Raw genomic sequence first — 12,964 nt, 5'->3', positions numbered from 1 at the left:
GAATTGCTTGAACTTGGGAGGCGGAGGTTGTAGTGAGCCGAGATCGCGCCATTGCACTCCAGCCTGGGCAACAGAGTGAGACTCCATTTCAAAAAATAAAAGAGTGTGGAGTGTGGTACCTTCCCCCTTCCCCTCTCTCCTCCCTCTTTCACTGTGTGGAACCACCTGCTTCCCCTTTGCCTTTTATCATGATTGTAAGCTTGCTGAGGCCCTCACCAGAAGCAGATGTTGAAGCCATGTTTGTACAGCCTGAAAATCTTTGAGCCAATTAAACCTCTTTTTGTTATAAATTACCCAGCCTTAGGTATCTCTTTATAGTAATGTAAAAAATGAAGACAAATTCGAACCAGAAATAACTGACTCAAGATGGGCAAAGTCTACTCAAACTATAAAAACAAAGGTTAGAAACTCCCATGTTTTACTGTGCTGCATTACTTCGCATATTATTATAGAACCCTCACTTGTATTCTTGCTGTTTAAGTCAACTGGAAAACTTGGCTGTGTATGGCTTCTTGGCAAATAAATGAGGATTTAACATAACATTAAGGGAAATAAGCAGGAGTAGGGCATGTTTAAATTTACATTACATCAAATGAAAAGGTTAATAACCCAAAAGTTTTGAGTAGCATAAACTTGGATGAGGTAAATGAATGTGGTCAGAGGACTGTGTAAGAGGAGGCCCAAATCACAGATTCAATCCCTGATGATAAACAACTATGTTTTTTAATTTGTTTAAATGAAAACCAAGCTGAAGCCTAAGTTCTATCATTCATCTTTAAAATGTACTCTTTGGAGCAAGGGAAAGGGGATTATAAATAAAGATAAATCCATTAATTATAAATAAAGATAAATCCAAGAATTATAAAGAGAAATCCATGACTCCTCCATCACATGACAAATTAATTGTGTCGATAAAAAGATGGCAAAATGTATAAACAAAAAGGTTACACATTTTCACTAACATCATAACACCTAAAGGAAAGCATATCACGCATTAAAATAAGACAAGTGAACATGTGAAAAGGTGACAAATTTAAACTAATATGAGTTTTTCTAAATACTTTCTATAACCTGATCAAACAAGAGCTTTTATTCTTTCTCTTGACGGAAAAAACAATGTTGTCTCACCATCTGTTTGAGAGTTCCTCTGGAATATTGTGCTTGCCTCTGGATTGGCAGAAGGGTTAAACTCCAAAGCTATATGCATAGAGGAAGAAAAGAAAAAAAGATGTAATCATCGATAAAAATTTATCAACTCGTTTGTTCGACTGCTGCATTTAGGCTATTTCACTATCTCTACTTTTATTCTTATCCATTGAAATGAATGTATAGACATAAGACAGAGCCAGGCAAGATGGCACATGCTTGTAGTCCCAGTTACTCAGGAGGCTGAGATGGAAAAATCACTTGAACCCAGGTCAGGAATTTGAGGCCAGCGTGAGTAACATAATGACACCCTCCTTTATTAAAAAAAAAAAAAAATGTAGAGGTAAATGTTGGCTTTGAGTTGTATAAAATCAACTTTGCATAAAATAAATCAAGACAGCAGTCAGTTTTAAAAGACAGGTCTATTTTATAGGCAAAATATAAGATGTATTCTAGAGTTTTTAAAATTTTTAAAAAGTAAATTCAGCATATCTGTCACTTCCATGTCATTCTGAGGACACAGAACCTTAGTTCTGTTAAGTAGCTGTCTTCCATAGTCATGTGATATCTCTAAGTCTTCACTTCTTCATTAGCAATACACAGGGAGAACATACACAGGCCTTATTTGTATTGGAAAGGGCCAAGTGAGACATACATAAACTGTGCTGTAATCCTAAAGAATGACAATAAAGAGTCATTTTTGGGCTCTCATCCAACACTACCCATCTACTAACTGGTGTGTAACATCACTCAGAGGCTTTCCTCACATCACCAAGCAGAGTATAAGTTTACACAAGTACTTACACACTTTGTGTATAAAGGTATAATCAATTAATTCACATAATATATTTGTTTATTCTAAAGCAATCCTTAAATATCTTGAAAAGTGAGGATAGTACTTCCAAGCTACAAAATCACACTCATAATGAGTCTTAATTATCCTACCTCTTTAAAAAGTAAGAGCCCAAAGTTTAAATAGAAGAGCTATAAGACATTTCCTCTACAGTAATGAAATCTCTGGCATTTAAATGAAACCAATAAGCCAACTGGATTTAATATGTTTATGATGCAATGTTTTCTATTTTGAAAATTTTAGTTTTTATTCAAGAACCATATTATTACCCAGAATTACTTTTACTTAGATTCATCTCTTTGCAAAATTTTAGAGGCAAACCAACTAACTGTTTTCTCTTTTCTACCACCTCCCATCCCCCACCTCTCCCAGCAGTGTAGAGACTAAAAAATTCCAACTTTCTTTCCTTTTTTTTTCTATGAGACGGAGTCTCGCCCTGTCACCCAGGCTGGAGTGCATTGGCGCGATCTCTACTCACAGCAACCTCCACCTCCCAGGCTCAAGCAATTCTCCTGCCTCAGCCTTGTGAGTACCTGGAACTACAGGCATGCCCCACCACACCTAGGTAATTTTTGTATTTTTTTTTTTAGTAGAGATAGCTTTTCACCATGCTAGCCAGGCTGGTCTTGAACTCCTGACCTCAGGTGATCCGCCCGCCTCAGCCTCCCAAAGTGCTGGGATTACAGGCGTGAGCACCAAGCCCGGCCAAAACTCTAACTTTCTTATCTTTGAACGAGATGCTATTGTCAGGAGGGGAAAGGACAAAGGGGGAGCCATGGCAACAAACACTCTTACAGGGAAGGTCTGACATTTTAACCTGCAATCTTCATATTACACATTAAAAGTCTACACTGATGTTTCATGTCTTTTGAAAGTTTTGACCATGAACCAATCCCCACCTCTCTTTTAGAACAAGGAGGTAAATAAAGTCTGTTAAGTCACCAGAATAAATCTGGAGACACATTTTCTGTTAAAGTAAGAATTTTAAAGTAACCAGAGTTACTAAAGAGCCTCATGGGTAAACTCCTTTGAGAAACCCCAAACACACACACACAACCATTTATCTGCAGCCCTGGCTGTGCCATTTCACACCTTTCACAATTATTTTAAGCACTCTCCTTTTTTCTTTTTCCTTCTGTGTTCAAATTACAGTTAGAAGAAACTAAGCAGCTTCTCTTAAGGTGACTTAAAGCAGCCCATTAAGAATACCATATAGCCTCTCCCATGGCAACCTCTATTCTGATTTTAAATAAGAAATCCCCAAACATTTGAATATGAACTGTCCTGAGATTTAGCTACTTTAACAAAAGAAACAATTAGGCATTTACCTGGTTCCTTCACTTAGGTACCATCTGGACAGGTACAAAGAAAAAATAAGATGGGTACTGAAAAGTTGGGATATTTGAGTTTTCATTGAGAAAAGGAATAGTCCAAAGAAGCCTAAACAAAGTCCCACAGGATAATAAATAGAGCTACAGACAATGTTGTCTCACCATCTGTTTGAGAGTTCCTCTGGAATATTGTGCTTGCCTCTGGATTGGCAGAAGGGTTAAACTCCAAAGCTATATGTATAGAGGCAGAAAAGAAAAAAGATGTAATCATTTATAAAAATTTATCAACTCGTTTATTCCACTGCTGCTTATTCGACAAGAGCCATAAATAAATGGTCCCATACCAGCCTGGGAGAATGAGATGAGAGAGCAAGAACTGGGCGATTGGGAGGGGAGGCGAAAAGAAACTGACTGGACTCAGTGGGGAAAGACTAAGGGGTGGGAATGCAAGGTGGAGCCAGCTTTTTGTTCCTGGCCAGCCCCCAGGAAAGCTGGCTACAGGCAGAAAGGAGCTCGAAGTGGGGGATGCCTCAAAGGGAACCTTGGGGGCAGCAGCAGCCAGAGGCAAGCCGAGGGCAGATGGCACCTGTCACCTCCTTACCTTCAGGCATCTCCCGGTCATAGATGTGGTGCATATGGAGGTCCTCACCAACTTCAACAGTCACCTCAGCAGGCTGTACAGCAGCAGCCATGGGCGCTCCTGCCAACCTGTCCCCAACTCCTGCCTCATAGATCTCAGATTCAGAGGGACACAGCAACCCCTGTTGCTGGTCAAACTCGAGGTCGACCCTGGGGCGCACACGATAGGTCAGTATGTTCCCCATGGGGTGCCTCTACTGTCTGCCACCACCTGTGCCTCTGCTCACAGGTTTGGCCACGCACTCCGGCTGTCCTAGGCCGAGGCTATGCTGCACTTGCAGAGATGGTCTTGCCCGCTGTTGCCTGCCCACCTCACAGCCCGGCCCCGGGCACCGGCCCGGGCACCGGCCCTGGCCCCGGCCCTGGCTAGGGCTGTGGGCCAAGGCCCGCACCCTGCCGCCTCCCCTGAGTTGGCTTGTCTGGGAGGGTGAAGACCAGCCGGCTTATTTAATAGGTTGTGAACCCAACAAGCGCTCAGAGACACAACAACTGCCTGAAGAGAGAACAGACGGAGCTCCTCCTCCTTCTGTAGTCACCTACAGACTGAAGCCCACTGGCCCAGGTGGGAGCCCAGGCATGTGGCACACAATGCCCCACCTCACACTTCACAATGCCCTCCCTGACAGCTCACAATGCCCCACCCTAACTGCCACCCCTCCCCCAACAGCTCAGAATGCCCCTGCCTGGGCTGCCCCACCCTGTGCCTTATGATGCTGCTGCTCTCCTGGCCCCTCGTGCAGTGCCAGTGGGACTAAGGTTTTCATTCATCACCAGCTTCCTGAGATTTTAGTTCTAAGAAAAGCACAGGGTAGTTCACTACTTGAAGCCATCTTCCTCTATGAGTTCTATACAAAGCCTCAGTAGAGTGGGTCCCATTAGCAACCAAGTTGAACAACTTTTATTTGCTGACTGAATATAAATAACCTTGAATTGCTGACGGCTTTTGTTAGTAAACACTCCTCTCCTGTCTTCCAGTGAGTGGTTGTTTTTGTCTGCAATTTAACCACAGCAATCCCTGGGGCCCTAACTTACTCTCAATAAAGAGTTATGGCTGTGTGTCTTGAATGACCCATCCTGCCTCCACCTCCTTCTCCATAAAATAGAAACCTAACTTGTCCCTCCAAGCTCTGAAATGCTGAAACTTACCAACTCCCTTTTCTCCCCGCTATTTCTTCCTTCCATGGCAGGGACTTTCAGATTTTCTTTCTTTTACTAACAAGGCACTAAGCATGATTTTGTCATACAAAATCGAGAACCATAAAGTGGGTTACCACAGTCCTATTTCAATAAAGATGAATACTCAACATCTGGCAAGTAGTGTGTGCCTGACAGTGTCCCCACTGTGCTATGCTCTTTTAACCCTCAGAAACAATCTCATTTTACAGATTTTACAGAAGTTGTTGAGATGGAGAAGGTAAGTAACCTCCCCAAGGTCACACGACTGCTAAGGGTGGGGCCACAGTTTGATCTCAGGTAGTCTGAATTCCCTAATTCCTTAAGCATGATTATCAGAAAGTATAGTAGTCTGTTTTCACACTGATATAAAGAAATACCTGAGATTGGGTAATTTTTAAAGGAAAGAGGTTTAATTGACTCAAAGTTTCACATGGCTGGGGAGGCCTCAGGAAACTTACAATCACGGCAGAAGGGGAAGTCCTCAGGAAACTTACAATCATGGCAGAAGGGCAGTAAGTCCTCAGGAAACTTACAATCATGGCAGAAGGGGAAGTCCTTCAGGAAACTTACAATCGCGGCAGAAGGGCAGTAAGTCCTCAGGAAACTTACAATCACGGCAGAAGGGCAGTAAGTCCTCAGGAAACTTACAATCACGGCAGAAGGGGAAGTCCTCAGGAAACTTACAATCATGGCAGAAGGGCAATAAGTCCTCAGGAAACTTACAATCATGGCAGAAGGGGAAGTCCTTCAGGAAACTTACAATCGCGGCAGAAGGGCAGTAAGTCCTCAGGAAACTTACAATCACGGCAGAAGGGCAGTAAGTCCTCAGGAAACTTACAATCACGGCAGAAGGGCAGTAAGTCCTCAGGAAACTTACAATCACGGCAGAAGGGGAAGTCCTTCAGGAAACTTACAATCATGGCAGAAGGGCAGTAAGTCCTTCAGGAAACTTACAATCATGGCAGAAGGGCAGTAAGTCCTCAGGAAACTTACAGTCATGGCAGAAGGGCAGTAAGTCCTCAGGAAACTTACAGTCATGGCAGAAGGGCAGTAAGTCCTCAGGAAACTTACAATCATGGCAGAAGGGAAGGTCCGACTTACATGGTGGCTGCACAGAGAGTGGGAACATGTGAAGGAGCAACTGTCAAACATGTATAAAACCATCAGATCTCAGCTGGGCATGGTGGCTCACACTTGTAACCCTAGTACTTTGGGAAGCCAAGGCAGGTGGATCAACTGAGGTCGGGAGTTTGGGACCAGCCTAGCTAATGCAGTGAAATCCTGTCTCTACTAAAAATACAAAAATTAGCTGGGTGTGGTGGTGCATGCCTGTAATCCCAGCTACTCAGGAGGCTGAGGCAGGAGAATCACTGGAACCCAGGAGGCAGAGGCTGCAGTGAGCCAAGATCGTGCCATGGCACTCCTGCCTGGGCAACAGAGCAAGACTCCATCCCAAAAAACAAAACAAAACCAAACAAAACAAAACCCATTAAGATCTCATGAGGACTTACTGAATATCACAAGAACAGCATGAAGAAAACTGCCTCCATGATCCAATCACCTCCCCCTAGGCCCCTCCATCGACACATCAGGATTATGGGGATTAAATTCATGATGAGATTTGGGTGGGGACATGGCGAAACCATATCAGAAAGTAAAGGTGGAAGTCAAGCTTGGAAGGGAGATGACATTGTAGATTATTATTATTATTTTGAGACGAAGTTTTGCTCTTGTTACCCAATGAAATTGTTTCTCTGATTTCATTTTCAGATGGTGTCTTGCAGATGTATAGAAATACAAGTGATAAATGATTCTATTAACCTTTTATGCTTCAGCCTTGCTGAACACTATTTCTTTTTCTTTTTTTTTGAGATGGAGTTTCGCTCTTGTTGCCCAGGTGGGAGTGCAATGGCGCAATCTTGGCTCACTACAACCTCTGCCTCCCGGGCTCAAGTGATTCTCCTGCCTCAGCCTCCCAAGTAGCTGGGATTACAGGCATGCACCACCATGCCCGGCTAATTTTGTATTTTTAGTACAGACGGGCTTTCTCCATGTTGGTCAGGCTGGTGATGCACCCGCTTCAGCCTCCCAAAGTGCTAGGACTACAGGCATGAGCCACCATGCCCAGCCAGATTAGTATATTTTTAAAAGAATTTTTCATATTTTTTTTTTTTTTTGAGACAGAGTCTCACTCTGTTGCCCAGGCAGTGGCACAATCATTGCTCACTGCAACCTCCACCTCCTGGGTTCAAGTGATTCTCATTCAAGTGCCTAAGCCTCCTAAGTAGCTGGGATTACAGGAGCCCACCATCATGCTCAGCTAATGTTTGTATCTTTAGTAGAGATGGGGTTTCACCATGTTGTTCAGGCTGATCTCGAACTCCTGACCTCAGGTGATCCACCTGCCTTGGCCTCCCAAAGTGCTGGGATTACAGGCGTGAGCCACCACTCCCGAACAGAACAACTTTTTTTTGATGTGGATTTTAAAATGCCTCCCCTTCTTTCAACATTGATTAAGTCCCTTCTACATGCCACACGCTGTATGTGTGAAATAGTCCCAACTCTCAATGAGTGTAGGCAGATACACAAACAAAAGCTTAAGGAAGTCAGTTTTCTGAGACCATACTGCTGGACCGTATATGAACCTGGGATAAAAACCCACCTCTATTTGACCTCAAATTTGATCCTGGGGTGGTTTTAATTTTATTCTGGGAATTTGAGTCATTGAACCATAAAAAGGTGAAAAGTCTCTGTCAGATGTGTGTGTAGTGGTCTGTATAACAAGGAAGGACTGAAGGAAGCAATCAAACCAATTAAGAGACTTTCTCTAAAGGCAGAGTAATGCTAAGGGCAGTGGCAGTGACAAAAGTGGAGGAAAAAGTCTGTGATCATTTGGGAGACAGAATAGGAAGTGCTTGGTCATGAGATGTGAAAGAAGACAGGAAGTAGAGGGAAAACAGAGCTGCTCAGGCTCTGCTGGGGAAGACTGGGTATGTAGCAGTGCCTTCCTCCTGGCAGAGAATGTAGGAAGAGAAATGGTAAGGAGGAAAAGATAGTTTTTTACTCTCAGTGTCACATTAAAATGGAACTCTCTGGTCAAAAGTTGAATATAAACCTCTGTAGGCTAAGTCCATTTGTGACATCCCAATATATGTTTTCAAAAATAACTAAATCAAGCCATTAAGAGTAACTGAGGAAATTTCCTAAAATTTACATGCTAAAAATGTCACCATTTTTCATTTATTACTTTCATGGAGCAACTTTGAATCTATGGTTACAGCAAGTGAGGCATCTTGTATAAAATAAAGCTAATACATGAAAAAAAGCATTTAAAATTCTATTGTTCTCAGAGAATGGAGAAAGCAACTGAAGCCATGGGCGTGGAGGTGACTGCCTTGAGAAGTTGTGTACAGTAAGGAGAACTGGGAAGAAAGAAGACCTAGAGAATAGGGTGATTTACATGGCATTAAGTGAAGCTTGCAAAAGTGAGCACTGGGAGTCAAGAGACATGTGTATGAATCAGGAATGGCTGCTCCTGTGAGTTGTTAGAAAGGAGGTGATGCCTTCTGTTCATTTCTATAACAGCAGCACCTAGCACAGTGCCTGTTCAATAGGTACTCAACATGTATTATCCCAATGCAGAGTCAAATTTTGCCAGGAGGGCAGGAAAGCTACAAATCAGCTATGGCAACTTAGTGATTGGGCTTGTGTGTGTGTGTGAGAGAGCTGGATGTCAGGCAGTGGGTAAAGTAGTGAACTGGAGGTGAGAAAACAATGACATAAACTCAGGGCTTCTTTTCCCAAGTATTTGGCTGAGAAGAGAGATGTAGTATTAAAGGGAGATATGTGGTAAAGGAAGCCTTTTATTCCAAGATTCAACAAAAGTGTGAGTAAACTTCTATGTTAAAGGGAAAGAGCCAACAGAGAAAACACATTTTTGAGGTTAGAAGAGAAGGAAGAATGAATGCAGAAGGGCCCCAAAAGGCACAGGTGCATGCAATCCAGATCAGGGACAGATTAGCTTTGGACTAAGCAAGAAGGGAGAAAGGACCATGTGACTCTAGAGATATTTCTGGTAAAGGAAAGGTTTAGGAAAAGATCTTTTGATGACCTTTATTTTAACAGACTTTTTTTTTTTTTTGAGATGGAGTCTTGCTCTGTCACCCAGGCTGGAGTGCAGTGGCACAATCTCGGCTCACTGCAACCTCTGCCTCCTGGGTTCACGCCATTCTCCTGCCTCAGCCTACTGAGTAGTTGGGACTACAGGCACCCGTTACCATGTCCAGCTAATCTTTTGTATTTTTAGTAGAGATGGGGGTTTCACCATGTTAGCCTGGATGGTCTTGATCTCTTGACCTCGTGATCCGCCTACCTTGGCCTCCCAAAGTGCTGGGATTACAGGCGTGAGCCACTGCGCCCGGCTACAGACTTTAAAAAAAAAAACAAAAAAACTACTGTCGGAAAAAGGATATTATGTATAGAAAAGTCTGCACTTCTTGATACAACTAACTAAAAAAAAGCCTGATACACCAAACAAAACCCAAATAATGTCTTCCCTAAAAGTGGGTAACTTGAAAAGCAATTCGAGCAAAAATCAAGGAGTTCAATTATAAATAAGTATATCAACAAAGTGAAAGATAGGTTTTACTTTTCCCACAAGAAGTTAAAAGAAATAACAGCAACTTTAGAGGAAGAGGAAAAAATAATAAGAAAATTATTTGCAGTTGCAAAATGTGTGAATATTTACAAACTCTAACATATAACTACAAAACGGACCAGAAGAATCATCATCATAGGAAGCAAAGGGTCATTTCAAAAATCAGAGGAGGGATGATTCATATTTTATTTAATTCTGTGGAAAAAATTTAAGTAACATTTGAGGACAAAAATAGGTGATATGTTGAAATGTGGGAAACCACAGTGGAAGGTAAAAGAATTCAAGAAAGCTCAGTTTCAGTAACCAGTATCTAGTAAAATCTTCAGGACCTAGAGGCTACAATCTGCATTAATAGTGTCTGAAGACCTAGAAATGTCATTAAATACCATTTTGGATAATTCTTGTAGACTTGAGATGATGTCTATTTAAAGTTACAAAATAGTGCCTGTATTTCTGTATTCATTACAGAAAACAACTGGATATGGAAAAGAAACTAACATGCTATGCCACAATCTCTAAAGAAAGATTAGGGAAGTTTCAGCTTAAAGCAAGAATAATCACAATAAAGTCTTACAACCCTTTGCAAGCATATAGGAAAAACATACAAAAAGTTTGTAATGATCTTTTCTTAAGCTAAGAGAATAGAAAAAACAAGAAAAAATAAATTATAAAATGAAACTTTGGTTTAGAGGTAAGAAACATTTGATGACAGTCAAGAGATCAGGGTTGTACAGTGTATTATGCGAATGTTGTGGCTTATTGGTTTCATCTTGGATATCATAACCTGACATTTTGTAAAAGTGATTTTTCATGGGAATTTTTTCAGGTGCCATATAAAGTCCTGTCCCAATAGAAGCGAATAATAATCTTCCATATTCTTGAGATATCTTAATGAACGGCATCTTCTACAGTCTTCCATTGTTTAGTCCTTGGAGATACACTCATTAGTGACTGTTAAGGTACCTGAGTTATTAGGTGCCTGTAGACTATGCCCAGTGACATGTGCATTAGATACATGCTCCCTAGCTGTGCTGACACTGACTGAAGCTGTGAGGTTTCACAATGACATGTCAGCCAAATACATATGCTCAGATTTACCATTTATCAAGAGGTCTTCACACTATCAATTATGCAATTATCATTCTACACACAGGCAGTGATAAAGGGAGTAAAAAACCACAGCCATGGCTCGGGAGACCAATGTACCTCCAGAAGAGTCCCGTGGGTCCAGAAGCCCTTTGGATGCTGGTCAGAGGCTCCTCTTGGGCAGAGATCACAGCAGCAGCCAAGAGGTCTGGAGAAATCCTTAGAGTTCTCATGGGCAAAGCTTGTGAAGGCATCTTAGACAAGACCTTGTCTTTGCTGGTTTTACGATCCTCTGCAGATGGGTCTATTCTCATTATCTCAGCCACCTTTCACTTCCTATCAGTTCAGTTCAGGTCTCTCATGATCCCAGGCAGCAGTAGTTGTTATCACATGAGTTCATTCATATATGTTTATCTTTTTGGGGATCGTGGGACAACTTCACTGTGGACTTAATTCTACTGGAGATGAGTGACCCCATTTTAAGACAACAGGATCACAAATTATTATCACATATCATCAGGGCAGACAATAGCTACTACCTGGGGCTGAAAGCAGGTAACTCCATTTATTCTGCAAACATTCTGTCTTGATTATGGTGCCAGTTGCTGTGAGGGATTTCCTTTCCACCACCTGTTTTTCACAAGGTTTGAGTCTGAACTGCTAACATTCTACTGATTTGTGGGTGAAGGGACTGACTGCACCATCCTAGCCTGTTAGAGCCCTTGCCCCAATACTTCCACTTTGTTTTCCACCTTGTCCAGAACTACAGTCCATTAATCCCCTCATTTTCTCTCTTAAGAGAATAAACAGGCCAGGCGCGGTGGCTCACGCCTGTAATCCCAGCACTTTGGGAGGCCGAGGTGGGTGGATCATCTGAGGTCAGGAGTTAGAGACCAGCTTCACCTACATAGTGAAACCTCGTCTCTACTAAAAAAAAATCACAAAAATTAGCCGGGCGTGGTGGCAGGTGCCTGTAATCCCAGCTACTTGGGAGGCTGAGGCAGGAGAATCCCTTGAACCCGGGAGACGGAGGTTGCAGTGAGCCAAAACTGTGCCACAGCACTCCAGCCTGGGCGACAGAGCAAGACTTCCTCTCAAAAAAAAAAAAAAAGAGAGAGAGAGAATAAACAACACATCTCACGTACACACCCACATCCCTCTTACCCCAAATACCAAACACACAAAAATCTAATCTGTCTCCTTCTACCTAAGCAATTTTAGATAGTCACTTTCTCATAATTACCTTAAGCTCCCTGACTTGCTGCTCATCCTCTCTCTGGCAAAATCTCATCCCTGGATGAGCCCCACTTTGTGTTTGCTCAATGACACCACTCAGCTGAACCAGAAAAAATATCAAAAAGTGGTCAGAGATATCATCATAAATTCAAATTACTTACACAAAAATTGGCCCTAAATGTTTCCAGAAATCAATAAACGTTTTGTTTCTCCAATGACATCATTTCTTCAGAAACCCAACATGTATAACCTATTTTTTCTATGTTCTTCTAACATTTATTCAACTTCTCTCATCTGATATGTTGCCAAATCATTCAAAGAGAATATATATCCCATTAGGCAAGAGCTGACCATATTCTCATCACCTGAGAAAATAATATGCACAGGATGCGCCCACCTCACCTTTCTCAGCCTCATCATGTCAGAAAAAGTACCCCTCCTTTTGTCACAAGGCAAATCTGAGATAAAAGATTTAGATGGCCTGTAATTCCAGCACTTGGGGAGACCAATGCAGGCAGATTATTTGAGTCTAAGAGTTCGAAAGAAGCCTAAGCAACTTAGGGAAACTGCATCTCTCAAACAAATACAAACCATTAGCCTAGCATGGTGGTGTGGTGGCACATGCCTGTAGTCCCAGCTACTCAGGGTGGGGAGCACTGAGGTGGGAGGATCACCTGAGCTGGAAGGTTGTGGCTGCAGTGAGCCGTGATCACGTCACTGCACTCCAGCCAGGGCAACAGACACTTTTAAAAGGATCTTCTCTGTTAAAAATAATCAAATAAACAGGTGGCCATGAGGCTAAGGCGGCGGCAGTGCACTCAATTCCTCCTTAAATAAACC

At 42.3% G+C, this 12,964-nt stretch overlaps 1 protein-coding gene across 2 annotated transcripts in view; it reads right to left on the bottom strand.

Moving 5' to 3' along the window:
- The window catches only part of LOC129480602 (arf-GAP with GTPase, ANK repeat and PH domain-containing protein 11-like), a 61,868-nt gene that overhangs the window by 25,008 nt on the left and 23,896 nt on the right, over positions 1 to 12,964 (bottom strand). The window contains exons 9-12 of one of the 2 annotated variants that reach the window (XM_055274571.2): positions 11,009 to 12,224; positions 3,932 to 4,119; positions 3,493 to 3,561; positions 1,129 to 1,197 (exon numbers count right to left, since the gene is read on the bottom strand). In XM_055274571.2, the coding sequence (XP_055130546.2) occupies positions 1,129 to 1,197; positions 3,493 to 3,561; positions 3,932 to 4,119; positions 11,009 to 11,202 (520 nt within the window). In that variant the 5' untranslated portion in view covers positions 11,203 to 12,224. Of the gene's footprint in view, positions 1 to 1,128; positions 1,198 to 3,492; positions 3,562 to 3,931; positions 4,413 to 11,008; positions 12,225 to 12,964 lie in introns of those variants that run through there. The other variant, XM_063637911.1, reaches the window with a different exon arrangement.

The sequence above is a fragment of the Symphalangus syndactylus genome, chromosome 4, assembly GCF_028878055.3.
Source record: "Symphalangus syndactylus isolate Jambi chromosome 4, NHGRI_mSymSyn1-v2.1_pri, whole genome shotgun sequence".
NCBI classification, from domain to species: Eukaryota; Metazoa; Chordata; class Mammalia; order Primates; family Hylobatidae; genus Symphalangus; species Symphalangus syndactylus.
Note: the sequence above shows the minus strand (reverse complement) of the source record. Positions and strands in the feature narration are given on the sequence as shown.